General features: G+C 47.2%; 1 protein-coding gene across 9 annotated transcripts in view; it reads right to left on the bottom strand.

The window, feature by feature from the left end:
• Positions 1–3,976: 3,976 nt before the first annotated feature.
• The window catches only part of Slc37a3 (solute carrier family 37, member 3), a 44,269-nt gene continuing 20,522 nt past the window's right edge, over positions 3,977–27,723 (bottom strand). For 4 of the 9 annotated variants that reach the window (XM_017592977.3, XM_017592975.3, XM_063286005.1 and 1 more), the window contains 11 exons: positions 26,387–26,470; positions 23,917–24,062; positions 21,342–21,438; positions 18,524–18,608; positions 17,795–17,973; positions 15,700–15,841; positions 14,198–14,299; positions 13,608–13,655; positions 12,892–13,043; positions 6,895–6,960; positions 3,982–5,352 (listed from right to left, as the gene is read on the bottom strand). In XM_017592977.3, the coding sequence (XP_017448466.1) occupies positions 5,260–5,352; positions 6,895–6,960; positions 12,892–13,043; positions 13,608–13,655; positions 14,198–14,299; positions 15,700–15,841; positions 17,795–17,973; positions 18,524–18,608; positions 21,342–21,438; positions 23,917–24,062; positions 26,387–26,470 (1,194 nt within the window). In that variant the 3' untranslated portion in view covers positions 3,982–5,259. Of the gene's footprint in view, positions 5,353–6,511; positions 6,809–6,894; positions 6,961–12,891; positions 13,044–13,607; positions 13,656–14,197; positions 14,300–15,699; positions 15,842–17,794; positions 17,974–18,523; positions 18,609–21,341; positions 21,439–23,916; positions 24,063–26,386; positions 26,471–27,723 lie in introns of those variants that run through there. The other 5 variants (XM_017592978.3, XM_063286007.1, XM_063286006.1 and 2 more) reach the window with 3 other exon arrangements.

Below are 27,723 nucleotides of genomic sequence, written 5' to 3' on the forward strand. Positions count from 1 at the left end.
GAACCAAAAAAAAAAAAAAACATTTTAAATAATAAGGTGGAGAACAGTAGAAGATACTCAACATTAACCTCTGGACTCCAAGTACTAGGTAAGAGCACCGGCGCACACATGCACATATACACCACACCCACGCCATACCCACCCAAAGTAGAAAACTACTATAGAGAGGGGCTAGGATCTGGCAGTGCCATATACCCCCAGAGTGGCCTGGCCACCTCTGCAAAGTCCTGAGCCCAGTGGCAGGTGCAGGGACCACAGGGAGTTTTCATTAAACACCTCACAACTGCCAGTTCTGCTTGAGACTCATGCACTGCACAACCACACCTTGGAAGAGACCCTAGGACAAGAGTCAGCTGGAGGGAAGGCCAGGCCACATGGTGAGATGGAAAAACACTGGTACTTGGTTCTCTCCTATCTCTTTGCAACCCTAGCCAACGCAGTCATTTTCTCTGGGCTCTCAACTTCGAGCCTCAGAACCACAAAGCTTGTGGAGCACATTGAACAATAAATTGGACAGTGGTTTTCTAAAAACTTCCTTACTTTAGGAGTGTGAGTCTGTTGTCTGTCTTAAGGTTTCTGTTGCTATGACAGACACCATGACCAAAATCAAACTGGTGAGGCTTGTCCTGATCATAGTCCATCATATAGCAGGTACCTGGAGGCAGGAACTGGAACAGAGGTCATGGAGGAGTACAGCTTGTTGGCTTGGTTCTCATGACTGGCTCAGATGTCCTTCTTTTACAGTCTAGGACCGTCGGCCCATGTATACATATATGGACAATCTGATGGGGGCATTTTCTCAGTTAAGATTCCATCTTCCCAGATATATCTAAGTTTGTGTCAAGTTGATCAAAAACAATTGGCCCAATGAGGCCAGAAGAGGGCACTGAATTCCCTGAAACTACCTCTGTATAGGTTTTTGCTTCTAAAATGCCATTAGTAATATGTAACTAAAGATAAATGCTAGGTGTAACATTAGTATATACATCTCCAGCTGAGGGCTCTGTACTGCCTATGTCTACACTAACACTAGTATTTCACATTTAAGCTGAGTTACTTAAGATACAAGTTATCTATCTCACCAGAGATGCTTCAGGCACTGTAGTAAGGGAAAAAAAGGTTGGGTGGGAGGTAAGTGAGATAGTATCCCAAAGTTCAAAGGAGGCAGTGTGGGAAGGTGGTTCCTGTCTGGAAGTCAGTGTACCAGTGAAATGGCTGCCTGTCCTCGGACATGCCGCCTGCACTCACCTAATTGAAGAAACGCAAGAAGTAACCAGAAGATACAATCAGGCAGTAAAGCCAGTGGGCCTGGCGGACAGTGTTGAAGATAAGGGTTCTGGAAGGCCCCAACAGGGAAGGCTCGTCACCAGCAGAGTGACTGGAGGTAGAGGAGACAGGGATGTTTGGAAGAGAGACTGTGAAGGGCTGGCGAGAAGAGACAACCTAGAAAATAAGAGGACCCAAAGAGGTTGCCTGGCCACTGCTGTGGTCAAGGCTCCCTGCTGCTAGGTAATGAGAGCTGAGGACAGGACACCAGTGTAAAGCCATGCAGCCTGACAATGTAGGGGAACTATTGTGAGCAGTGCAGGAGCCGTCTGCAAGGTCCAGGAACCATGGTCTGCTCTGCCCAGCCTCAGCCTTGGAGGAAGAGTGAGAGAGCTGGCAGCAGAATGAGGCATTAGAGAGAAGAGTGACTTAGGGCAAGAAGGAATGAATGCGCATGTCCACCACAGTAAGCTGTGACCCTAACAGTCCAACTCTGTAAGTGTGATCAAGGAAAGCAATGTCAACCTCTGGCCTGCGTACCAGCCACGTACACACACACACCTCATGAACATGCAAGCACATCAATATACATATACACATAAACACACACACACACACACACACACACACACACACGAACATGCATGCACATAGCCATGCACATAAACACACACACACACATGTGCACATACACATGAACCTAGGAGCCACAGTCATCAAATGTACAAATGAGTATGTACCCTCACAAACCCAAAGAATAAAAACTTGGTCAGGCCATGGTGGTGTTTGTCTTTAATCCCAGAACTTAAGAGGGAGAGGCAGTCAGATCTATGAGTTTGAGCCCAACCTGGACTACAGAGTAAGTTCCAGGACAATCAGTGTTACACAGAGAAACCCTGTCTAGGTGGAAAAGAAAAAAAAGAAGTGAGGGGGCTCCCAAATCCAACGAGCTGCACAGGCTGTTTCTGTGGGTGGTAAGAGGATACGGTGTCCTCTTTGGCAAAAGGAGGTGCCACTGATGATGTCACTGATGACTAAGGCAGAATGACAGGCGCAGGGTGAGGCAGTCCTGGTAGGCATGGTTGCCTAGCTCAGTTGCTGAGGGGAAAGTTGTGGGTAGAGCCAGGAAGGCAACAGGAAAGAAAACCAGGATGCTAGTCAGAAAAACTAGTCAGTACAGGTGAAGACTCTTGCAGCTAGGCGTGGTGGCTCGTGTGTGTCACTCCAGCACTTGGGAGGCGGAGGGCCAGTTAATTCCACACCACAGGGTTACCAGGAGAGCACCTGTTTAGCAAGCACACAGGCCCTGGGCACCAGCTGCAGCACCAGGAAAATGAACTGACACATTCTAGGCCTTCGACCTAGCTGACAGGAGGGGATTTTCTTTCTTTTCCCAAGTTCTTATTTAAGGAATATATAACTACTATTGTTAAATTCCGAAACACGCACACTTAAAGGGCAAAATGTTTCCTGTCCAGGAACTCTTTATCTTAGTGTGTAAAAGCCCCAAATTAATTTTTCCCCCAAAATAATTTTTAACTAACCAAGGATCCACTTTCAAACCAGCCTTTTCTACTATTTCTGACATATGTCAGCATGTGTGCACAGGTGTGTGGGCACATAAGCACACGGAGACCAGGGGTCGGCGCTCGGTACTTTCTCTATCACACACCCTTCCCCACTGAAGATGTATTTTTTATGTGTATTCGTGTTTTGCCTGCAAGTACTTAAGTGTACCATGTGCACGTAGTGCCTGTGAAGGCCAGAGGGGGGCGCTGGATCCCTTGAGACTGGAGATACATAGATGGTCGTGTTCTGGGAACTGAATCTGGGTCCTGAGCCACCTCTCCAGCCCCTCACTCTCTTCTGAGATAGGCTCTCTCCCTGAACTAAGCTCACTAATTCAGCTGGACCCGTCTCAAGTGGTTCCTGAGCACTGGTATGTGCTGCTGCACCCAGATGCACATATGGGGACTGAGAATCCAAACTCAGGAGTTCATGCTTTTGTAGCAAGCACTTCGTTCGCTCAGCCAGCCCCCTCCCCAGCTCTGACTCTTTCTTCCAGGGAGACATTTAATAACAAAATGAGGTGATCGCCTAGGCATCTGTTAACTTTACTTCCTTCACAGGTTGGCAGAGGTAGATCGAGATTGCACTCAGAGACTCTGAGAGAAAGGCATCATTTCATCCTGTTCTGAGTGTTTACAGCTCCATTTCAGGTACAGCTTGGAGAGCCAGGGAGAAGGGGGTGCTCAACCACTGGGGACTAACCTGGGAAGGCACAGGCAGATAGCAGAACATGAAGATGCCACCCACTGATGAGGATGAACCTCTGAGCCACACGTCTCTGCACAGGGAGAGGGCAGGTTTATACAGCACCTAAGGGCAATCCCAGTACCTAGGGCAGAGGAGCAGCTCTCGCCATGAGGAGCAGCAATGGGCAACTCAGGGCATCACTGTACTTAACTGTAAGGCTGGGCTGGAGTGCAGCACAGTGGGAGACACACACTGGGCATGTGCAGGACCCAGATTCCACCCTAGCACCACAAAAAGGAAAAAACGAGCCAATGTAAAGCTTAGGCAGGGATTAGGTAACCAGACAGCTGGACGTCTATTACAGAAGCTGGGGGTGGATTTGTCCCCTCTTCTGTGTTTTGTGCTTTCCCTTTATGTCAGTGACTGAACAGGAAATGGTCAGAAATCTGTAGTATTTCATTTTTTGTTGGTTTTTTTTTAAAATATTTATTTTATGTTATGAGTACACTGTAGCTGTCTTCAGACACACCAGAAGAGGGCATCAGATCCCATTACAGATGGTTGTGAGCCACCATGTGGTTGCTGGGAATTGAACTCAGGACCTCCGGAAGAGCAGTCAGTGCTCTTAACCGCTGAGCCATCCCTCCAGCCCCATCTGTAGTATTTTTGCAAGTACATGAAATATACATTTTGGAGCATAAAGCAAGAGGTGGAAGAATATTTCCAAACCCAAAATGAATTAGGTGTCCCTCAAAATTGTACATTTTCCTCCTAGTTTGTTTACATAATTTAAAATGTATGTACAGAATGACCTTCATCATCTTGAACATACACTCTACAATCTTCTAAAAAGGCAGGCCTCGGGCCCTAACAATACACTAACATGATTCAGTACATAAACTTCACACCCCCTGGACAAATTGCCTTTGTCTTTTCTCTAAGCCTGGCCTTCTGCAAAGGTAACTCCAGGAACTCAGCTGTGACTGTGACAGAGACCAATCTTTCAACAATAAGGCTACATAGAACAGCTTCTCAGAGGGTCTTACCTTTCCTAGACTGTGAATGTGGGGTTGAAAGTTCCATAATGGAATGTCTAAAATAACTTAATAGTTCACAAACAGAAGACTGCTCCTAGGAGTCAGTCAAATGAGAGTGAAGTCGGAGGAGAACAAGCAAACTGCCATTCTGGAGAGGACGAGGACTTCCAGAAGCCACAGAGTAACCCAGCCATCACAGGGTGTGATCTTCCGCCTCTGCAAGGTGCGCTCTGTCCACAGCAGGCCTGCAGCATCGTCTGGACTCCGCTCTGCTCTGATGCTTAGGTGATCCACACTCTGCAAACGTGGCATCAGCACAGCGTACCTCAGTCTCCTCGCCAATATAAACTTACATGATTCTGCCTCCTGCTCACTTAGCTCTTGATTAAGGCTGAAGAACAAGGGTCCAGGACCAAAACCAGTATTTAAGGTCAGAGGGAAAGGCTGACAAGCCCAACAAAGATGCTGGCAGCTTCACTTTCCCTTCAGTACATCCACAAATGTAATAAAAATCTTCCGTGACTGCTGTAGTGTACAAAAATAATTCGGCCCTTGCTTGCCAGTGTCTGGGGTAGCTGGCAGTGTTGCAGGATGCCTGGCAAGCTGAGGCTCCATTAGTGTTTAGATAACTCCACACGAGTGGGCTGAAGACCTATGGGCCCTCATAAGCTTCCAGTCCGTTCCCTCTTGTGGGTACCCGCTACTCATTAAGTATGGGCGCTTGTCTCCTCTGCACAAGAGAGAATACTTCCCTCACTATCAACGGTGAGATAAACAGAATTGTGCAACTTGTCTGTGAAGAGAAAAAAGTTTTTAAAATGAAGCAACAACTTATTTCTTTTAGAGCATCATGATTTGAGCATTAATGACGGATTTGGGCAAAACATTCATTTTGACTTCACAGAAATAAAACTTTCTGTCTTCTGTGAATTAGAAAATGACTTGAAAATTATAGTTAGAATAACAAACACATAATGTCACACAGCTGTGAAAATATAACTTAAGTGTGCCACAGCTACAGGCAAAGCAAGTCACTAGAGATGAACGTCAGGCTTCTTACATCAGATCTGGTGTTTAACAGTCCCTGGTAGCCTCATACCCTCAGGTACTTTGTTCTATTTAGCAGGTCTTCACAAGCCTGCACGTTTATTTTTATTATTCGTTCTCCTCTCTCTCTCTCTCTCTCTCTCTCTCCGCCCCCCCCCCCCGTGTGTGTGTGTGTGTGTGTGTGTGTGTGTGTGTGTGTGTGTGTGTGTATGTAGGGAGGAGGGAGAGCGTCAATGTGCACATGTGTACGCAGGTGCCACAGAACGTAGGAAGGTCGGAGGACAACTTGGGGCAGCATGGCAGAAGGCTGAGGCAGGATCTCTCATTTCTGCTGCTGTTCCTACAGGTTAGCTATCTGCAGGCTTCCGGGCGGCTTTCCTGTCTCTGCCTTCTGGCAGCAGCTATGGGGTCACAGATGTGTGCCATCACACCTTGGTCTTTACAGAGGTTCTGGGTATCACACTTGGGTTACCAGGTGTGTGCAGCTCGGACTTTTACTGAACTGTCTCCTCTTTGTTCTGTGGAGCTGGGCACTGAACTCAGGCCTCAAACATGCTGCATCCCAAGCCCACAAATGGATACTAGAAACGACTGGACTAACTTTATTTTTAAAGACAAGGTCTTTTAGGCTGGCCCTGAACTCATAATCCTCCTGCCTCTGCCTCCCAAGTGCTGGCATCCCAGGTGCGTGACACAAATCTGAGTCATTAGAAGCTGGAGAAGAGAGTCCCCCAAACTTGCTCTTGTTGACAGGCTAGAGGACAATTGTCTAGACTTAGATGGTGGCCTGTTAGGATGCCTAGTATCAAGAGCAAGGTCATCGGCAAGTGAGCTTAGTTGACCTGTCTTGAGCCCTGTCCCACCAACAATACAACAGAATATGTCACTTGCCTTTTCAACAGGAAGCAGCATTTTAAAGACAGGGCCTAATTGACTCTTTCTCATAAAGCACAAAATCTCAGCCGATGATCTCTAGCTGAGAGGCTTCCCCTGCAGAGTGTCCTGGAGTTGGACGTGTTAATTAGAGCCTCACTTCACTCCTCTGTAACACTGTTGCTTTGCTTCAGAATGCTCAAGTCCTGTTTAGCAGCCAGTCAGCCGCCCAGAGGAGCGCTGATTAATGAGTCTTTTCAGTATAATCAAAGGTTACTTTTCACACTAAAGTCTTTAAAAGCAATCAGCAATTTTGTTGGTTTCGAATCCTGATGAAATCAAATATTCTAAATTAAATATGGAAAATGGTCAAAAGGAAAACACATTTACCATGAGAATAAAAAACCACACTTACCATGAGGATAAAAAAGTAGAAGACCCACATCCACCCCAAGTTGTCCTGGATCAAAGACACCAGATACTAAAGGGAGAAAGGGAAACCATGATCAGTTCTTTATAAATTTACCAAATGATGGCTGGGGACGCGACTGCCCATGAAGTGCTTTGTTAACATTCACAAAGGCCCCAGGTTTGATCCCCAACATCACATAAACTGAACATGGTGGTGCATGCCTGTGACCTTGCACTTGGAAGGAGGATCAAAAGTTCAAGGTCATCCTCTACTGCACAGGCATTTGAGGTCAGCCTAGGCTAAATGAGACTCTGTATCAAAACGACAGAACGAAACAAACAAAAACAAGGGAACAGACAAACAGGGCTTGTAGTTAAAGCACTGGCTGCCCTCACTCATAACCACCTGTCAGTCCAGCTCGGGGGAACCCACACCCTCTCTGACCTCTGAAGGCACCAGACATCTCTCCACGCACACACATGCAACCAAGGCAAAGCACTCAGGCACATAAAATATAAATAAACCAGACAAGGTAGCTTGAAAGGAGATTAGGCAGGACTACTCTGGAAAATCAGGAGCTGGAGTTTGAATAACAACTTGTCGTTTTATAGAGCTCTAGATGGGGCCGCAGCATGCCCAGGCTGGTCTTGAACTCATGCTCAGTCAGTCTGAGTGCTGGTAATGACTACAGGCTTGGCCCAACACTCTGCCTCCGTTTACATTTTATTACTGCCTCATCCTGTACAAAACTGCCGGGAAGCTGTGTGCTCAGTCTGCTTTCAGCATCTTCTGCCCCTGCTGCTCGCCCTTTATCCTGGAGCTGATGCTTCCAGAAACAAGCTGTCTCCTCCTGCAGCTCACTCTTCTTTCCTTTTCAAGTGTTTCTGAGGCACAGTCTTAGCATGTAGGCCTGATCGGCCTGGAAGTTGATATATAAACGATGGTGGCCTCAAATGCCCTGCTCACGCTCAGCCACACTCTCTGTTCACAGGGTTACTATGTTACCAACATTCTGCAGCCTAACTCTTCCCCTTTACCTTCAGTTACTGAAAAGAAGCTGAGAGCACTTGACCCAGCTAACCCTCCCCCCTTATTACAGGACTATCTAACATAAACTTTGCAGTCCTATGCTTCTTTTAGTGTGTGCGTGTGTGCACACATGCACGCACATGCACAGGCCCGTGAGTGTGCCCCAGTGTAAAAGCTGGAAGAGCATCTGGAGTCTTCCTCCATCCCGGTGCCTATTCCCGAGGTCGCCAGACACAGGAGCCATATTTTCTCAGCTAGGCTGGAACCCACCAGGCCCCAGCAATCCTCTTGGTCTATGCCTCTCTCAGTGCTGGGCTACAAGTGAGCCTGGGACTCGAGGATCCTAATTCAGTCCTCTTGATTGCCCAGGGAGTACTCTGCCCCCATTTTAACCATTTTAAACTCACAATGATGTACACTCACAAGAGCAGTTTGTTACCTAAATCTTTTTACCCATAACACAAGCCCAGTAAATAGCAGTACCTACAACCTAGCCACTGGTAAGTTGTATCTTGTTTTCTTCTCCCCAGAGTCAGGGTCTCACTCTAGCCTAGGTTGGTCTTGAATGCATTATACAGTCTAGGGCAGCCTTGAACTTGTGTCCATCCTCTTGCCACAGTCTTCCAAGTGCTGAGATTACACCTGACTTAGCAACTTTTAAATTTACTTTCTGAAGCTATAAATTTGCTTACTGTAGATACTTTATGTAAATATTTTTTTGGGTTTTTTTTTTTCTGTCTGGCTTACTAATCATTCATTTAGTAAAATTTTCAAGATTCAACCAAACAGTAAGCAAGCATTAGCTCCTTTTCATGGCTGAACAGAATTTCACCGAGTGCATATATCATGTATTTTTTAATCCACTCATCTGTTGAATACCTGCTTCCACCTTTTATCTATCATGAATAACACTGTAATAAACACCAGCATACGAATATTAGTCCTTGCTTTCAGCTGCGGAGAGGGGAAGTAAACATAGGAGAACTACGCTAGGTCACATAATAACTGCACATTTAATCTTGGGAGGGGTCCACATATTTTCTGCACCATTTTATTTATGCTCATACCAGCATGTAAGGCTCTGACTTTGTCTGGATGCACAAATGTATGGCACTTAAATGCCTGGTTCCACGGGGGTCAGAGAAGGAACCTGGATCCCCTGAAACTAGAGTTACAGCCACCACATGGGTGCTGGCTCTCATGCCCTCTGGAGGAGCAGCCAGTCCTCTCTCCTGCTAAGTATCTCTCCAGTCCCTATGTTCTGCTTTTCTTTAACTACAGGATCCTCATTAGCAATCAAGTCGGACATCGGTGACTCTGTCCGTTTTTCTCTGCTAAGGCCACGGAGACGCCTTCCGTGCATTCATGTTAGCCGCTTATATATATTTTTAATAAAAATTTGCCTTATGGGGTTGGGGATTTAGCTCATGGTAGAGCGCTTGCCTAGCAAGCGCAAGGCCCTGGGTTCGGTCCCCAGCTCCGAAAAAAAAAAAAAAAAAGAAAAAGAAAAATTTGCCTTATGTTTTCTTTTAAGAATTTCCTAATTTTAGCTCTTAAAGTATAAAATAAGAATTCAATTATATTCTTTTTCACGGGGCTCTCTAGTTCCTCCATACCACTGCTGAAGAGAGGACTTTCCTTCTCTAAACCTTCCTGCTAAACAGTCTTGACATTAGTCCTGAAAATCACCTGATCACAGATGAGGTAAGCCACATCCTCTGACCACATCATTACTGAAATGTGTGCTGGGAAAATAAAAGCAAAAGCACTTAGTGACCTGGCCTAGGTGCTATCAGACAAACGGACAGCGCAAGTCCAACGGTGCAGCAGCGTGCCTGAGACAGAAGCACCTGTGAGAATGAGCCAGGAAGGTCATGTCAGCCCGGACAGCTCGACGCCCAGCACAGCTTCAGAACATGGTGCCTGCCAAATGCTAACTGCAGCTCGACCCTTAAAAATATTTATCATTCAAACAACCACAAGGATGTTTTTTGTGTTTGTTTTTCAAGACAGGGTTCCTCTGTGTGGCCCTGGAGCTCAAGGGGGTCAGCCTGAGTGCTGGGATTAAAGGCCACTACCCGACTAGCACTGTTTTCTTATTCATTATGTGTATACATGGGCTCTCTCTCTCTCTCTCTCTCTCTCTCTCTCTCTCTCTCTCTCTCTCTCTCTCTCTCTCTCTCTCTCTCTCTCTCTCTCTCTCTCTCTCTCACACACACACACACATACACACACCATTGTACATGTGGAGGTCAAAGGACAACCTGTAGAATTTAGTTCTCTCATTCTACAGTGTGATGGCCAGGGATCAAACTCAGGTGGTCAGGATTGTTGGCAAATACCTTTCCCCACTGAGCTACCTTTAAAAAATGTTCTGTCGATGTGCAGTTTGATAACATAAAGGTTCATCCACTACAAGGACAAAGCACAATGGTTTTCAGTGGATCTGAACTTATGCAGCCAATCATATGCAGTCAGTTAGCAATGTTCTGACCAACTCCAAAAGCAGCCAGCCCACAGCAGTCACTCATAGATACTCCACCCCTAGGACCCCAGATCAGTCTTTTTTCCTATAAGTGTACCAACTTTAGCCATTTCACATGAATGAACACACGGCGTCTCCGGGACTGGCTTCTTTCAGTAGCATATTGTTGAGGTTCATCTATGCTGCGGCATCTTCCAACCCTTCGCTGTTTTTTTTTTTTTTTTTTTTTGGTTCTTTTTTTCGGAGCTGGGGACCGAACCCAGGGCCTTGCACTTCCTAGGCAAGCGCTCTACCACTGAGCTAAATCCCCAACCCGCCTTCACTGTTTCTAACTGATGGGTAACACTTGCTGTATGGATATGCCACATCCTGGTTACACATCCACTGACTGCTGGACACGTGTGCTGTTTCTACAGTTAGTGGATAACATGTTGAAGTTTCTTTCTTTCTTTCTTTCTTTTTTTTTAAGGGTTTGTGCCTTTCTTTTTAAAGATTTATTTATTTATTAAGTGCACTGTAGCTGTCTTCAGACACACCAGAAGAGGGCATCAGATCTCATTACAGATGGTTGTGAGCCACCATGTGGTTGCTGGGATTTGAACTCAGGACCTCTGTAAGAGCATTCAATGCTCTTAACTGCTGAGCCATCTCTCCAGTCCCATGTTTAAGTTTCAATGGAGACATTAGACATTTGTTCTCCTTTCTCCTTAGTAGACAATGCAATTTGATCTAATCCAGAAATGTGTGTCCAAAATGCAGTATGAGGCTTGGCAAGCTGGCCATGCTCAGTTTGGAACAGAGGACGGAGATCCAGATTGGCGTTGACCATGTGTAATGGCTGCTCGCCAGGAGGCAAGCAGCAACTGCTATGGCAACCAGGAGGAAAAACAATAAAGTCTTAAAAAGTCCAGGGAAGGAAGAAGCAACATTGACCTGGAGGAGTCCAGGAATGGCTAAGGGCAAGGCTGATGGAGTCTTAACCTTCAGTCACAGAGTTTATATATAAGGCAAATCCTTAGGCAATGAAAAGTCATCCAAGAGTCCCCAAGAGCTGTGCATGGTGGCTCACACCTTTAATCCCAGCACTCAGGAGACAGAGGAAGGTAGACCTCTGAGTTTCAGTACAGCCAGGGTCATCTGGGAAATAAAATTTTACATATATATTCCGCAAGAGAGGGGTTGGGGATTTAGCTCAGTGGTAGAGCACTTGCCTAGCAAGCGCAAGGCCCTGGGTTTGGTCCCCAGTTTTGGAAAAAAAAAAAAAATCCGCAAGAGAAGGAATAAACAATAGAGAATGATTTACTCCTGACCCAACCGCCCGACTGTGGCAGTCAAACTCATGGTGACCCATGCTTACAGTTGAGACACGCAGGACTAAAACTCCAAGTAGCCAGCACAGTAACACAATCCTATAATCCCAGCACGTGAGAGGTGGATCAGGAACTCAAGGTCAGCCTGGGCTACATAAGAAACTGTCTTCAAAAAGGAAAGAAGAAACTTCAAAGTAAAATGTATTAGGAAGGAACAATTTAAAATCCTCAATGTGATGGGGCTGGAAAGATGGCCAAGGGTAAAGACCCTTGTCGCCAAGCCTAATGATCTGGGTTCAAACTCCAGGCTCACACAGTGGAGAGAGAACAGATTCTGACAGGTTGTCCTGACTCCCACATATATGCCCCATGGCATGCACACACGTACAGACGTGTACATGTATAAAACAAGACGACTAGTCACCTCCCCTCTGACGTGAAGCCTTCCGAATGGGTGACAATATCCCTGCTTGATTTCCACCCAGAGCAAACAGAGATAATTCTCCTACTCTCGTTAAATTATTTTTTTTAATGCTTTTGTTCTTTAATTATACAGTCAAATATCAAATATTTCTTGTAGGTGCTTTGGAACCAGAACGTCCCCCGTGTGCCAGGAGCAATGAGGTAGGGCTACAGGGGTGACCAGTCACAGTGCTGCTCTCACGGAGCCTGCACTTCTGCAGTGAGCAGTCACTGCAAAGCATGCACTGTCTGGCCGGGTCACATCTGGATGGGCTACTGTCCCTCACTGTTTGCTCCCTCACTGACCACAGGCACTAGCTATCAGTGATTCACCCCACTAATCAAGCAAACCAGCAAACTCAAATCATCCTGACTCCCATGGTAGGGCAGTCTTAGCCTAGAGGCTCTCCACTGTCCACACGGGAATATATAGGTCCACAAGTTCCAACTCAGCATGTCTGCAGACCTCCAGGATTCTGCATCCCGGATGATTTTGCTACAGGACACCTATGGTCAACCTCTGGGACCAGTCAGAAATGTCTGGCCTTGGAGAAAACAGATTGTACCCAGAGTTAGCTACATAATCTATGGCCATGTGTGATGCCTTCCATGCTAGGTCCCACCTAGGGCTGAAAACCTAGGGTTTTCTATGCAGCAGTCCACAGCACAAGAGCGCCCCCTGCCGTGGGAGTCAGCAAACACATGCTCTCTCACCTGGCCCACGGCAGCACCAATACTCCCAGTTCCATCAACGATCCCTGTGACTGTAGCCAGAGCCTCGCTGCTTCCTTGGATCAGTTCTTGGCGACCCAAGTCTGCAGAAATAGCAGAGCTAACCATATTGGATGGTCCACCAATAAAAAACCCTGAAGCCATAAAGAGAACAGGTTCAAGTTAAAATATGATCCACATTTCTAGCCATTGACCAGAGACGAAATATCCCAGTGTCTTAGCCAACGAGTTGGGGAGAAACAGAAACTAAAGGAAGTGCTTCTAGATAGTATTTTCAGACTAATGGTGTCTGCCCTTCTAAAATCCCTTCTCCAATGATATGACACTCTGGTGTGCCTACAGCACCTGAGGGAAAGAACATCATGGCGGGATGGTCAGCCTTTTTGATGCAATAGGCATGACCTCATTATCAACAAGTGGCAGCAGCTTGTCAGGGTCTATTATAGCAGAATTATGTCCCCCAAACACCAACCTACTCAGGTCACCCAACACACTGGAAAGAGAGGGATGAGACAGTGCTATTTCAAAGGGGACCAACGGGATTTTATCTGCCACTGCTCTTGTAAGGCCACCCGTCGATGGGCATGGCTTGGCTCTGGTAAACTGAGTCATGCTAGTGTCAGTCCACTTGTGGGGGATAGCTTTCTCTGAACTCCTAGAGGGACAGCGCAGCGAACAGAAGTGTCAGTCCACCGTACCTGTAATGGTCATCAGGAGTGCATTGACGGACTTGTTGTTTGGAGAGCCTGTGAGAGAAGAGACACAGCCCCGTGACTGGAAAAGCAGTTGCATGTGCCTCCATCAGCAGTGCACAGCCAGTGGCTGCATCCCGGCCACCTCACAAGCCGTCCAGAGACAACAAAGGCAACAACTCTCAGGGCCCCTTCCAGCTTTTGTCCTGCCTGCCTCTGGCTACTGCTCAAGCTAATGAGATGTCTAAAAGCCAAGAAAGACTCTGCCCCTTTAGAACACACACACATACTCCAAGACCTACTAATTACCATCTTCCCACTTTTGAAACCTTGCCTCTTTTTATGGTTTTATTGGCTCTAATGCTGTCCCTCTGGAACCGCCCCTCAAACAAAGCAATCCACTCCCAAGCAAGCTTTTAAACAGGTCCACAAAGCAAGGGAGATGACAGTTTCCTCCCCACACAAATAAAACCATGTGATGACAGTTCCCAGGCACTCATAGCTAATCACAGAGCTCTCCCTGGCTGACCACTGACTCTGGGTAAGTGCCTACCTTCAGAGAGCAGGAATCAATGCAAATGCAAAGGAATACTCACGACTATACCCAACAAGGGACCCAACTGCCAGGAACAGGCTGAGGGCCAGCACTGGTGCTCTCTTTTGCAGGACGTCAGAGATGAAGCCTTGCAGAGTCCCACCTTCAAGCACAAAGAGACGTCAGTGGAAAGCAGCTTTGGCTGTTCCTCGGGGGCCAAGGACACAGCTGGTTCTCCCAAGTCTCCCCCCAGTCACTGCCCGTGGACAGGACACCACAAAGGAAGAAAAAAGAAAGCCACCGAAACCATTAATAGTCATATTTACCACTTTCCCTACCAAATAAAGACTGAACTGATTCCCCTGGATTTCCTCACTTGAATTTAAAGCATGATGAATGGAATCAAGAGAGTCTGGGGGCTGGAGCAGGAAGATCACAAACGTGAAAGCGGCTCAGGCTGCCTGTGTGACTAGAGAGGCTCAGGCTGCCTGTGTGACTAGAGAGGCTCAGGCTGCCTGTGTGACTAGTGAGGCTCAGGCTGCCTGTGTGACTAGAGAGGCTCAGGCTGCCTGTGTGACTAGTGAGGCTCAGGCTGCCTGTGTGACTAGAGAGGCTCGGCCGTGAGGCTCGGCCTCAGTGGCACAGCCCCGAGCTGCAGCTCCAAACCACTTCCTCCCCTTTGCACCGAGATGCATGCTTGAATTGTGGAGGATACAGAAGCATGGTCAGGCTCGGGTGTCTACATTACTCTTGGCTCTGGACCTAAGACTACCAATAACCAAGTTCAAATGTAACAGCAGTGTAACACCTAAGGGCCTACTGTGCAGTTCGTGTGTTCAGGATAGCGTGGCTTTCCTGTAACTATGTGTAAACACCAGACAGAGATGTTTAGGTGGGGCCCCAGTGCATAATCCGCTGGTCTGGTTTAAAGGTTTATTTCCTTGTTCGTACTTCTGGCTCTGATGCAAAGCCCCTGCTAAAATCTGTTATAGAACTAGTGTTACAGTGCATTTGCTATATGGTTCAATCCTCAGCCTGGAAAATAAAATAAACCCATTGTATACAGCAAGGCAATTGGGAACACACACAAGAAAGGAAAGGAAAGTCCCTTCTGTTTCCCTTTCTCTGGCACCTGACAATCTACGTACTAAGGCGCTATGTTTGCTTCCTCGGCCAGAGACAGCGGGACAGTGGGAAGAGGCCAAAATGAACACATTCCTACTCCATCTTGAATCTCTCACAAAATCAGCTTCAAAGCCAAGCCATCCCTGAAAGCACACAAAGGCCCTGCATTTAAAGAGATTCCCAAGTGTTCCCAGGACAAAAGAACTGATCCGTCAACCGCAGACTAAGAGAAGACAGCCCTATAAATCACAGCCTGTCTCGAGCTGGTCTTCCTTCCTATGGACTTTTTGTTCTCACAGAAGTTTGCGTGTTTACTGGGAGGACAGGTTGGGAAAGACGGCTGTGGAACAAGCAATAAAACTTCAAATGAGGCGAGGTTCCCTAACTGTGAAAGACGGCCGGCGACTAACTGCGGGAGGGAGGTGCACACGTGCGTACCTATGATGCCTCCAACATCGTACCAAATGGACAACTTGTCAGCTTCAGCCTCCTTCCACCCGAAGTTGTTACTCAGATAAAAGGGCAACCAGAAGAAGAAGGAGTAATTCACTAGCTTCAGGCAGGCGTAGGCCAGTGAGTACTGCAAGAAAAACACAACTATCAACAAGCAGCACGCTGCACAGCATGACATCGCCCTGACTTTACCCAGAAGCCCTTTTCTCTTTATTTCTATTGGTTTCAAAAAACAAAAACAAAAAACCAAAAAAAAAAAAACAAAAACAAAAAAAAACCCAGAAAACAAAACAAAACAAAACAAAAAAAACAAAACAAAACAAAACAAAAAAAAAAACCCAAAGAACTATGCACAGGTTTTCCCTAACTACCCCCAGTTTCTTCTCCTATCATTTCTCTGGTAAAAGCAAGCCAGTGTTTGAAACCCAGAAAGCACCCTACCCATATTTCTTTATTTAGACAAAAGGTCCCTGGTGTCCATGCTTCCAACCAGCATCAGCCACAGGCAAAATTGGCCTAGCAAACCTCAGCTCATACTGCCAGCAGTCAGACTTTCTTGGTTCTCTTCCCACAAAGTTAATTCTGCAAACTACAGAGATTAAGTGACTAGGTCACAGACAAAAGACATCCACCTGAGGATCACGTTGGAGCTTCCAAAAGCCCTACATCCCACAGAAAAGAGCCAAAAAGAGAAGGACCATGGTCTTCACTGGCCTCTGGCTCTCTTCTGAACGAGAGCTGCCTTAAGTGGGTGATGGCTGAGACTCCTAGATTCAACACATACATTATGACCAGGAAACCCTGACCATTAGCATCAAAGGGAAGGCAGAGGAAGAGGGCGGACTTCAAAGGGTGTCTGGCTAGTACTTCTGCCCCTTCCCCCCAGTGCCAGTTATTTCCCAGGTGCCACTTGTTTTAAAAGAGCTTCCCTGGCAGGCAGGGCAGCAGACGCCCCATAGAGAGTCAAATCCCAATCGCTGCAGCTCTCTGCCCAGACAGCCTGCTACAAAGACAAAGGCTTAACTAGACTTCCTCTCCACCCTGCCTGTGCCGGAGAACAATGGCTCAGGACGTACAAAGGAGCCAGCAAATGAGTTTCTTGTTTAGCCACAACGACTGAAGTTCTGTCTCAACCAAAACAACTGCCAGTAAAATAGTTTAGTAACTGAATGAACGGGCCTAAAGGGCCTAAAAGAACCAGTCTCCCTATGCCAATCGCTGTCTTTGGATTCAAGGATTAGAGAGTGTTACGCTTGACTACCTGTTGGAAGGGTTGTTTCTCAGCAGAGAGGCAGAGGGCAGAAGAGAGCTGGGAGGGACAGAATAGCATGGCCTACAGACTTGTATCAGGAAAACAAGGTGAGCAAACAGATGCTTTGACGACTACACGATGAGCTAGGTAAGCTGGGTGTCATCTCATCCAGGACACTGAGACACAAGGATGGGTTGGGTGACTTACCCAGGTCTCACGGAAAGTTACTGGGCAAGCGGCAAACACAACCTAGGCCTCTTAACCTCCACTCCAGTGCTAGGCACCTAAAACATCTGGACAGACAGACTGCAGCAGGACGGGTTCGGCTCAGACAGAGTTTATCCTGACTGCAAAGGTTGTGGAAATGCTGGGACCCATTACCAAGAAACACTTGTATATTCTGTCTTAGGCAACTCCCTACACCCTGGAATGATCAGAACTCACAAATAAGGCAGATAATGAACTGTTCAAGCCCCTTCTTGGTCCAGGAGAATCCGACAGATTCAAAACACATATTTAGAAACTTGTTAATTTTGCCTTGGTGGTTGCATGATGGGTCAGGATCAGCAGGTCCACAGTCACAGCTGGCCTTCCCACCTGACCCAGGTTGTCTGAAGCTTCTATGTGTGACAGGCTTAAGTGAAGACTTTTCAGTTCTCCCAAAGCTGAAAGTCTCCACTTATCACGGCTACCAGGGAAGCCGACAGATGCTACACAACCCTCTCAGACTGTCTCGTAAACTGAAGGCAGCATGCTTCCTCCCACCCAGCAGAGCACCACTGAAGGCCTGAGGCCTGGCCAGCTGTGGGAGGAGACAAGCATCCTTACCGGTATGACTCCAGGAAGGCAGCAAGCCTGGTGAAAGCTTATTGCCTTCACCTGGATGACAGCTCTGTCCTCCTGGATTGAATAATTGGGCTCATAGTCATCTTCATTTTCAGCACCATTAATGAGTGGCCTCTGTGAATCTTCCTCCGAGCCCGCCTCTGCCTCGATACTCGGGAGACCTAGGAGGTGTTAACAGCAACTGTTTACAGAATACAGGCCTTCCTAGGCTCTGCACACATCACCACTTACAAGGTTCATACTGTTCTTATTTTCATTTTGTAGAAGACCCAACTAAGGACAACTACATCCAACTGACTCCACTGAGCCTTCACTCACGAAGAGCTACGCACTTCTCTGTTCCTGAGGCTTTGCTTGTACACCCCACATTTAACCATAAGAAAGTATCAAACGCAATCCTTTCTTATAGAGGAAAAGAATCCATTCTTAGCCAGTATCTCACTCACGCAAACCATGGACAAGTGTTCGGTTCTTCCTGTACTCAAGAGAAGGTGAGCTGCACTCCCCTCAACTCCCTGCAGTGGTATAAGATGTGGCTGTGACAGGGGACAGGGGACAGGGGACAGGGGACAGGGGACAGGGCAAAACTGCTTCTTTAATTTCCCAAGAGGAGTGTGCAGCTTTCCTTAGAAAATGTCATTTCCTGTCCTTGGACTTTCCTCGGCTCCTAACAGTAAGATATTTTGAATGGAAGAGATGGCTTTTCCTCACCAATTTCTTCTGGTGACACTAGAAGTCCAAAGAAAATGACGATCCCACCAGCAAATTGCACAGACGCGGTCACGAGAAAGGCGTACTAGAGGAAAGGAGAGAGGTGGCTCTTATAGAGGTCATCACAGCTATGTTCATTACAGACACATGAGGGAGGGTGAGGACAGGAAAGACAGGGAGGACTTCAGTGCCCTGAGCTCCAGGCTGGGCACTGTTCCAAGTGACCTACATGTGACTTCCCATTGCATTTCCTAAGGACATGGTGAGACTCAGAGGACCACAAGGGTCACCTGGATACTAAGTGGCTACTCTTAGGATTAGAAAATCAGGATTAGTTCCTCAAATCTCATTCTTTTCATTATTCACACTCCTACAAAAAGCATCTGCCTTTGAAGACATTAAATCAAGGGGATCAAACAAACGCAAAACAGTGTTAAAAGGTAACACGCAGGTAAACAGACAAGAAGAACCTAGTAAGAAACATTCAAGATTGGGGCTGGAGAGGTGGCTCAGAGGTTAAAAGCACTGACTGCTCTTCCAGAGGTCCTGAGTTCAACTCCCAGCAACCACATGGTGGCTCACAGCCATCTGTAATGAGATCTGATGCCGTCTTCTGGTGTGTCTGAAGACAGCGACAGTGTACTCATAACATAAAATAAATTTTTATTAAAAAGAAAAGAAACATGCAGGATTCAGAAGGAAGCACCAGCTAACGGATGCTGACCCAACAGGATGGTGTGAAGGGAATAGTGGAAAATTCATCTTCCAAGACACAGGTACGACAGGCTAGGGATGAGATGGGACATTCTCTACAAGCAAGCCTTAGGTGAGACTTTGGCCTAGGACTACAGGGAAGAAAACTGCCACGGAAGATGGCAGAGGTCAGGAGGGAAGACTCGATGGCCAGGCTGTACTGCCAGCTTATCAATAGGGAAGACATGTTGATAGTGTTGATACGGACAACGAGGCAGAATTTTTAAACAAGTGAATGACAAAATTAAAGCATTACTCCAGAAGCCAGCCTGAGGAGCAGCACAGGGGTGAGTGAAATTCACACTTGCACCAATTAGTACAATCCAGGTGTGACAGATGTGAAAAGGCCTGGAACAAAAAAGGTGATTGTGATAGAAGACAGGCCTCTGCCTGGACCACATCTACTCTCTGAAAGAGCAACTGACTTAATTATTTAGGTTTCTGAATGGGCATCCTACTTAAGAAAATATGCATTCAAAGGTGGAGTAAGTCCTTTTTCCCCAACCCCTCCCCAGCCCAAACATGTAAACACTGCTGTATTTTATGTTATGGACCATGGTTAGGAACCATACAGGCTAAAACGGCCCCTTTCATTTCTCCTTTCTCCCAATGGCTCTCAAGGCACACTGCTTGGCCTGCTTGCTGTCTGTGAGGTCTTCCCTGTGTCTTAATCATTTTCAGTTCCGAGCTTCTGATTCTATGCCACAGTTACATGGCATCTTCCAACAGGTACAGCAGAGTTTAATACTTCCCCATCTGGGGCTGGGGATTTAGCTCAGTGGTAGAGCGCTTACCTAGGAAGCACAAGGCCCTGGGTTCTGTCCCCAGCTCCGAAAAAAAGAACCAAAAAAAAAAAAAAAAAAAAAACTTCCCCATCAGCTGACATTTAACACCAATCTTTGGCTATTACAAACTGTGCTGAGGTGACTGTAATAGCATTTGTTTGTGCGTGTGTGAGCACGTTCACCGGTGTGATGCTTCCTGGAGGTGAAACAGCTTGGTGAGAGCAGCTATAACTTGAGACATTGCCAATAACTGCCGTGTCATTGCCTCACAGCCTCGAGGACACAACAAGTTACCAACCTGAGTCTTACCAAGCTAGTAAATACTCAGTAGAGATTTTCTGTCCCTTCCTTCCTTACTTAATTTTCCATAAAAAAATTATTTACTGGTTCAAAAAAAAATAGCTAAATTCAAAATACACCAAGAATTTTGGATAATTTGCATGCTTCCCTTTCTTTGTTTTTGCAAAGAAATATTGGAAGGCAGAACGAAGACGACTCAGCTCTCCAGACGCTCAGACTACGATGCAGCAGGTAGACCCAGCTTCTCGTTCTGTTAGTTCTAGGGACTGTTTTCTAGGATAGCTGCACTTCTAGCACCACTCCAACTCCCAGGGATATTTGGGATGGATGCCTAGAGCTTCCTTGGCCATTTGATGCCTCAGGAATACAAAGCAGTTAAAACATTCCAAGCAATTGGCAGCATCTCATGAGATACTCCCAAAAGGCTCAAGGGTCAGGAAGGAAGCGACCTGTCTTTACCCCTCTTTCTACAAGCACAGGCTTACTTAAACTTGAGCCAGCCGGGAATCCACTACCCCACCCCATTCAGACGCTGCCAAATGCACATCAGACTGATCAAGCCCCACCCCAAAGGCTTCCTCCCGTTGGCATGGACATAGTTGACAGTGTACCTGGAGACTGAAGGTCCCTTCAGAGGCTCTTCCACACCCACAAAGGATGTTGGCAGCTGGGCTGCCCCCCACCCGGCCTTGCTCAGTACCCACGGTTCTACATCCTTTCCTTTCTTGCATGCTGGGCTATCAATCAAGTACTCAAGTACTGGTGATCATCACACAGCCCAAGCCCCTCAAAACCAGGCTGCCTTCCTTCTACCAGTAACATTACACACCACGGCTCCCAAAACACAAAGTCTTCTTGCCAGGCCTGGTGGTGCACTCCTGTAATCTTAGCACTTGGGAGGGAGAGGGAAGAGGGTGAGGAGTTCTTGGTTAACTAGCAAGAACAAGTGTACACACATAAGCTGTGAAAGAAATACCCACCTCATAGCCATACTGGAGAACCGATGAAGCCAGGCATGCTCCCAAAATATTGCCCACTGAAGCACAGGCACTCCAGAGACCAAAGACAACTCCTCGGCTAAGGAGAACATGGAGGACCAAAGACAGTGTGTCAGAGGGATTCTACACCCAGGGCAAAATGAAAAACAATGGCTCAAACAGTAAAGATGTGCACTACAAAAAAACAACAACCACAACAACATTCTATTTAATTTTTTGAAAAATACATCAGAAAGGTAAAACCAGATTCCTGAGATGTAGTGCTATTACACTTTCATTTAGAGGCTAGACACTGAGCTCAGAGGTACAGCCCCCGCACTACAGTAGTGAAGGCCTGAGTTCCTTGTAGGGCAGGTCAAAGAAAAAGAAGTGAAAAGAAGCCAGGTATGGTGGCTTATACCTCCAAGCCCCGCACTTAAAAGGCTAGGGCAGGATTAGAGCAAGTTCAAGGCACCCACACTACATTGCAAGACCCCATTTCAACAAAAACAAAAGATGAAAATCTCCAGTGTATAAAATTACTAAAACCCATCAAGGGGTCATGGAGGAGGCAAATCAGGAAGCCAGGACCTAGCTGCCCACTGAGAAGAAGAATCTGGCCTGTGAAATCTGTGATTTTCAGCACTCAGTCTCAGAGGACTTTGTGATTACTTAGTGGTCAGCTTCCCTAGCAGTCAGAGTCTGAAGCAGTACTGTCCTGACTTCTCTAGGGACAGCTGTTTCTTTAACATCAGTCGGCTGGCACTTCAGAACCCCAGCAGAAGGATCCCAAGTTCAAGACCAGTCTGAGCTCCATGGTAAGACTCTACCCCAAAGGCTTCCTCCAATTATCATGGACTAATCTTTGTTGGCAGTGTACCCTGGAGAAGCAAAGTCCCTCAGAGGCTCTTCCACGCCCACAATGGACACTTCCATAATGCCGAGGTCCACAAGACCCCTCCCTCAGTTTTATCATCCTTTTCATTCTAGCCCTACATTCTTGAAAAACCTCCAAGATGGGCTACAACTTGAGCATTAGTGTTCATCACACAGCCCAGGCCACTGCAAACCAAGCTAGCGTCCTTCCATCAGTAACATAGAGCTTTCTTGCCCGGCCTGGTGCTGCATGTCTGTAGTCCTAGCACTCAGGAGGCAGAGGCAAGCGGATCTCTGTGAGTTTGAGGCCACCTGTTCTACACGTTCTAGGTCAGCCAGGGCTACATAGAGAGACCGGAAATTTTAAGCTGGGTTGGGAGCACACACTTGGGAGGCAGAACAGGTAGATCTCTTTGAGTGTGAAGCCTGCTTGGTCTACACTAGTCAGGGCAACACAGCGAGATGCTGTCTCAAAAGGAAAGGAAAAAAAAAGGAAAAAAATTTAAAGGGCTGGGGGATAAAACTTTGTGGTAGAGCACTTGCCTAGTATGTCTGAAGCCCTGTGTAACCTCTAATTCCACCATTAAAAAACAAACATAAAAAGGAAGTGCCTTTACCATGCAACCGTACTAATACGTGGGCAGAAGGAAGCAGAGGGCACAGTCTGCTGTGATATAATCAGAGCGCTCTAGAATGTCACTTATCCTTCTGCAGGGCAGCTGACAGGCAACGGTCACAGCACTACAGACTGTTTGTGATCAAGGAGCTCCAGTTATGAAACTGGGCAGGATGGAGGCTGCGAAGCATCCGCCAGTGCACGGTGACCGCCACAGCGGAAGGGGAATGTCTGTTGCATCCTCTGCTTCCCATGTATAAGAGTAAATGTGCGAAGAAGCCAGATGGGAGATAAGCATGCCCCTGACAACACAGACACACTGACCCAGGCAAATGACTAGAGTCCAAGTCAACACTGCTTCCGAAACAGAGGCATCGGCAACAGTGACAAGCCACAGAGCAAGTCTAGTTCAGTGAACCCTGTCCTACGGCTCAGACCCAGCATGCCTTCTTCCAGGCTGCCTGAAGATCCACAGCAGGTAGGTACCTTCCTCTATCTCGCAGCTCACACCACACATGGCAAATCCAGTAGAATCTAACCTGAAGGCTAAGGGGTAGGGCAATGCTCAATCTAAGCTCCAAAGTGTGCAGCACCTGAATTAGAGCCCTTGCTTGTGACCTTAGGCATGTCCTTAGGAACATGGGAACTTATTTCCTGTGTACTGGCAGTATCTTCTACATGTGACACAAGTGCTCAACCCTGGGGCTATCCCCCCCAACTTTCACGAATAACTTTCGAGCTAAGTTTCTTATGGTAATGAATGATAAGGAAACCACAGAGTCCCAAGATGTGACAAAGAGGACTACACTCAAAAGAACGCCCATAAAGGATGGCACATGGGTGGGACTGTTACAGTTCCTAAAGGAGAAGAGCTCAAGGAGGATGAACGGGGACACACAGCCTTAGGAATATGACTCTCTGGGTGTCTATAGACCATCACTGAAGTCCACAAGACACTCTGCCATGGGCCTTGTATCCTGAAACTGCTCGGAGAGATGATGAGGCTCTGAAGCACCAAGTAAACAGAATGTGACCCAGACACAATGGCCCGACATCAGTGGCAGTCAGAAGAAGGAAACAGCATACCCAGCTTTCCCAAACCAGTTGCCCATCACAGCAACCACACAGGGCCAGCCAGTGGACTGCAGCAGGCCGTTCACAATCCACAGGCCACAGTAGAACCACTTGTTGTAGAAGTGCAGCCATTCCGTAAGAGTACCAAAGACAAACACCTTCGAGAGAAGGAAAGAGAAAAGGGACATGTGACATCCACACAGACAGTTGCAATACACCCTGCTTTCCAGGATACACAGAAAGTACACTCATGGGATAGGGAGAAGGCTCAATAGGTAAGTATGAAGACCAAGTGCAAATCCCTGCAGCCATGTAAAAACCTGAGTGTGGTCATGTGTACCCTTGTCACCCCAGAGCTGTGTGGGATGCAAAAAGAAAGATTGCTGAGGCTTGAGAGATGCCAGCTAGCGCCAGGTTCAGGGAGAGACCCGCCTCGAGAGAACGGGGTTGGAAAGGGGTAGATAGATCAGGACCCACTCTGCCCCCCGCATTGGCTTCTGTATGTGCACACATGCGGGCAATATACTCGTGCAGGCACATAATTATGTGTGCACACACACGCACATGCGCACACGCGCACTCGCACGCACACACACACACACACACACACGCACACACACACACACTTCAACTTGCATCTTCTACTCTAGAAGCAGAATCCTCATTTTCTGTCTTCTTCCATCTGCTCCCTCATCCCCTGTGTGAATGGCAATCTCAAGAGGGCTGCAGCGCCACACAAACCCACATGCCCATGTTCGGTCAGGACAGAGCGAGGCACTGGGCATCAGGGCAGTCCCAGGCGAGCACAGTTGTTGTTATGGCAACTACTAAGTTCACTCCCATGAGTGAATCCTAGCTGTCATCTGCTGAATTATTCAACAGTTTCTACCATGGGCCTATTTTTTTCCAGACACTTTGCTCAAAGGGACTTTTGATTCACAGTCGAACCCTATTTTGAGAGGTCTTGGTATGGGTGAGTAAAATACTGTCAGATCTCAGTTGTAAATTCTGGAATAAGCACAACTACAAGAACAGAAAAATGGGCAGTGGTTGCCAGCAGCTGGGCAAAGGGGGAGAGGTAGTCCCTCAGCTATGCTTGTCTGGGGAAGCAACACTACATGCTTAAGGGTTTAATGGATGCACTGTTTAAATATTTAAAAAGCATGAATATAAGTAAGTACAGGCCATCAGCTTATGGATAAACTGCTTTGATTTCTAAAACTCTAAGAAAAAAATTTTTTCCCTGTAATATAAATGTCAGACATTGAAAAACTATGATCTCAGAGTTGATTCCATCAGTAAGAACCCCTTACTAACTGGCAGTGAGCAGTGACAATGGCTCTGATATGGATCCCGCCTTGCACAGCACCTACCTTGTGACGCGCCATTCCAAATGGTGGCAGGCAGACGCACACATGCACGCACACACGCGCACACTGCAGCAGCGGGAGGAGGGATCTGCACATCCCTTTGTAATGAGGAAGGTGAGACACTGCAGAATCTGGGTCGGAAAACAGGAGAAAGAAGAGGCAAGCCCAGGCTGTCCCAGGCTGTCCCAGGCTGTCCCAGGGTCTGTCGTGTTACTCTGGAAAGCCAGACTGAAGCAGAAGCACAGGTGAAGGGAGAAGATAGCAAGAGTACCGAAGAGGTCAGGAATGTGCCTGCCCAAGCAGGGGAGGAAGTCAGGACTCTCACTGACTCAGAGAGGTGCAGGGGTGTCACCTGGCCATGGCACGAGGGCCATTTGAGGCAAGAGGGAGAACAAAAGCACTGGGTAGGAAGCAGTGTCCGGGGAAGGTATCAGAAAATATTTTGTCTTCAGCAAAGAGAGACAAGCAAATATGATTGGCAGGCAGCCTGAGACCAAATGCAGACAGCCCCAGCACTAGGCTGTTTATTCAGACTACGGGAATCAAGGAAGGACAACAAGATCCACCTGAAGCTGGGCAGTGGCAGAGCACACCTTTAATCCCAGTGCTCAGGAGGCAGGGGCAGAGGCAGGAGGATCTCTGAGTTCAAAGCCAACATGTGCTACAGAGTGAGTTCCCGGACAGCCAGGGCTACACAGAGAGACACTGTCTCAAAAAAACAAAAACAAAAAAATAAAAAAAAATAAAAAAGATCCACCGAAGCCAAAGACACACAGGGGGATGGCATGAAGACGGCCTCTCTCCTCCACTCCAGATGGTAGAGAGGGCTACCTCAACTCTAGAGCATCCGGTCAAAATAGTGGTAACTGTTTATTTTTAAATTTTATTTATTGTTAGCGTGTTTATGTTTGTGATATGCAAGTGTGAGTGGGTGGAGATACATGCAGGGTGCACTCGTGAAGGTCAAGGGGCAACTTTCAAGCCCAGGGTCTCCACACCCACGGTGGGATCAGAGGACTGAACTCAGGTCACCAGCTGAGCTCAGCTTCTTTAACTAAGCCATCTGGCCAGCCCAGTAATAACTACAATAATTATAAAATCTTCCAGCTTACCACGAATGCAGAAGAGCACATGCCAAAGGACAGAACCCATCGCAGATTCAGCCGGTCCCCTATGATGCCACTGATGAAGAGGCCCTAAAATAAAAGCATTTCATTTGGTGGCTCTACAAAAGGTCACAGTCGGTGACACATGAGGCAAACCAGAGAGGTGACTGAAAAAAGAAATCAGCCCTTATTCCCATGTCCACATTTGTTCAGGAATGTCAGTGCTTCAGCAAATAACAGTGCACTGTAAACATGCTGCAGGGAAGCCAAAGCCAAGCCTCCAGGACACCCTGTTTTCAAGATGAGCTGGGCTAAGCAGTCCTCAGCCTTCCTGCACTATGAACCACCTGCCCTTGGAGCTAAGGAGTGTTGCCTCTGCTGGTGACTTGTAAGGTGCAGGACAGCTCTCTAGCTGTCTGTGCCCCTTGGCTTTCAGGGCATCTCTAAGCAGAGGACGGACGGGAAGGCTGGAAGAGGCGTGACCAATGAGAGGCCTAAGTGGCCTGTCTTCTGCCTGTCTTCCCAGTGCCAAGCAGGAACTAAATACTGAGATCAGTCCAGAACTTGAAGGCAACACACCTTACATTTCTGCCACAAGCGTGTAAAATGAGTAACTGTCCTGACTTCAAGCTATTTCTAATACACTGACTGTCTTGATGACACAGAACCCTTAGATGACAGATATCACAAGTGCTTGTCCCTCCACACTGCAAGCACAGCACACAAGCATTAAAGTAGGCTCAGTGATCTACAAATGCCACGAGAGGCCTTGTGCCATTTGTGACCAAGGGGACAATGAAAAGCTCTTTCGGATGATGAAATCAGCTGGTTACGTGTTGCTCCAGAAAGCAGAATGCCGGAGGGTCATGTGAAGAAAGGCAGATGCAGAGAAACAACCAACTTGGAGCTGGAGAGATGGCTTGGCAGTTAGGAGCACTGGCTGCTCTTTCAGGGTCTGACGCTCAGAACTCACAACTATCTGCAGGCCAGGTCCCAGGGATCTGATACAGACACTGGGCACGCAAGCGGTGCACAGACATACATGCAGGCAAAACGCCCATATACATAAAATAAAAATCTACCCGGCATGGTGGAGCGTGCCTTTAATCCCAGGACTTAGGAGGCAGAAGCAGGAAAGTCTCTGCTGAGTTTGAGGCAAGGCTGAGCTATATACAAAGCAAGCTCTAGGGCAGCCAGGGCTACATAGACCTTATTGCAAAAAGAAATGAAATTTTTCAAAGGATCTTATGAGGGGGAAGGGAAGTCAGTAGTAGTAGAACATGTGTCCAGGTACAAGCCCCAGGTTTAATTCTCACCACCACAATATTTAAAATGATGATGAT

This window comes from Rattus norvegicus, chromosome 4 (assembly GCF_036323735.1).
Source record: "Rattus norvegicus strain BN/NHsdMcwi chromosome 4, GRCr8, whole genome shotgun sequence".
In the NCBI taxonomy this organism is placed as follows: Eukaryota; Metazoa; Chordata; class Mammalia; order Rodentia; family Muridae; genus Rattus; species Rattus norvegicus.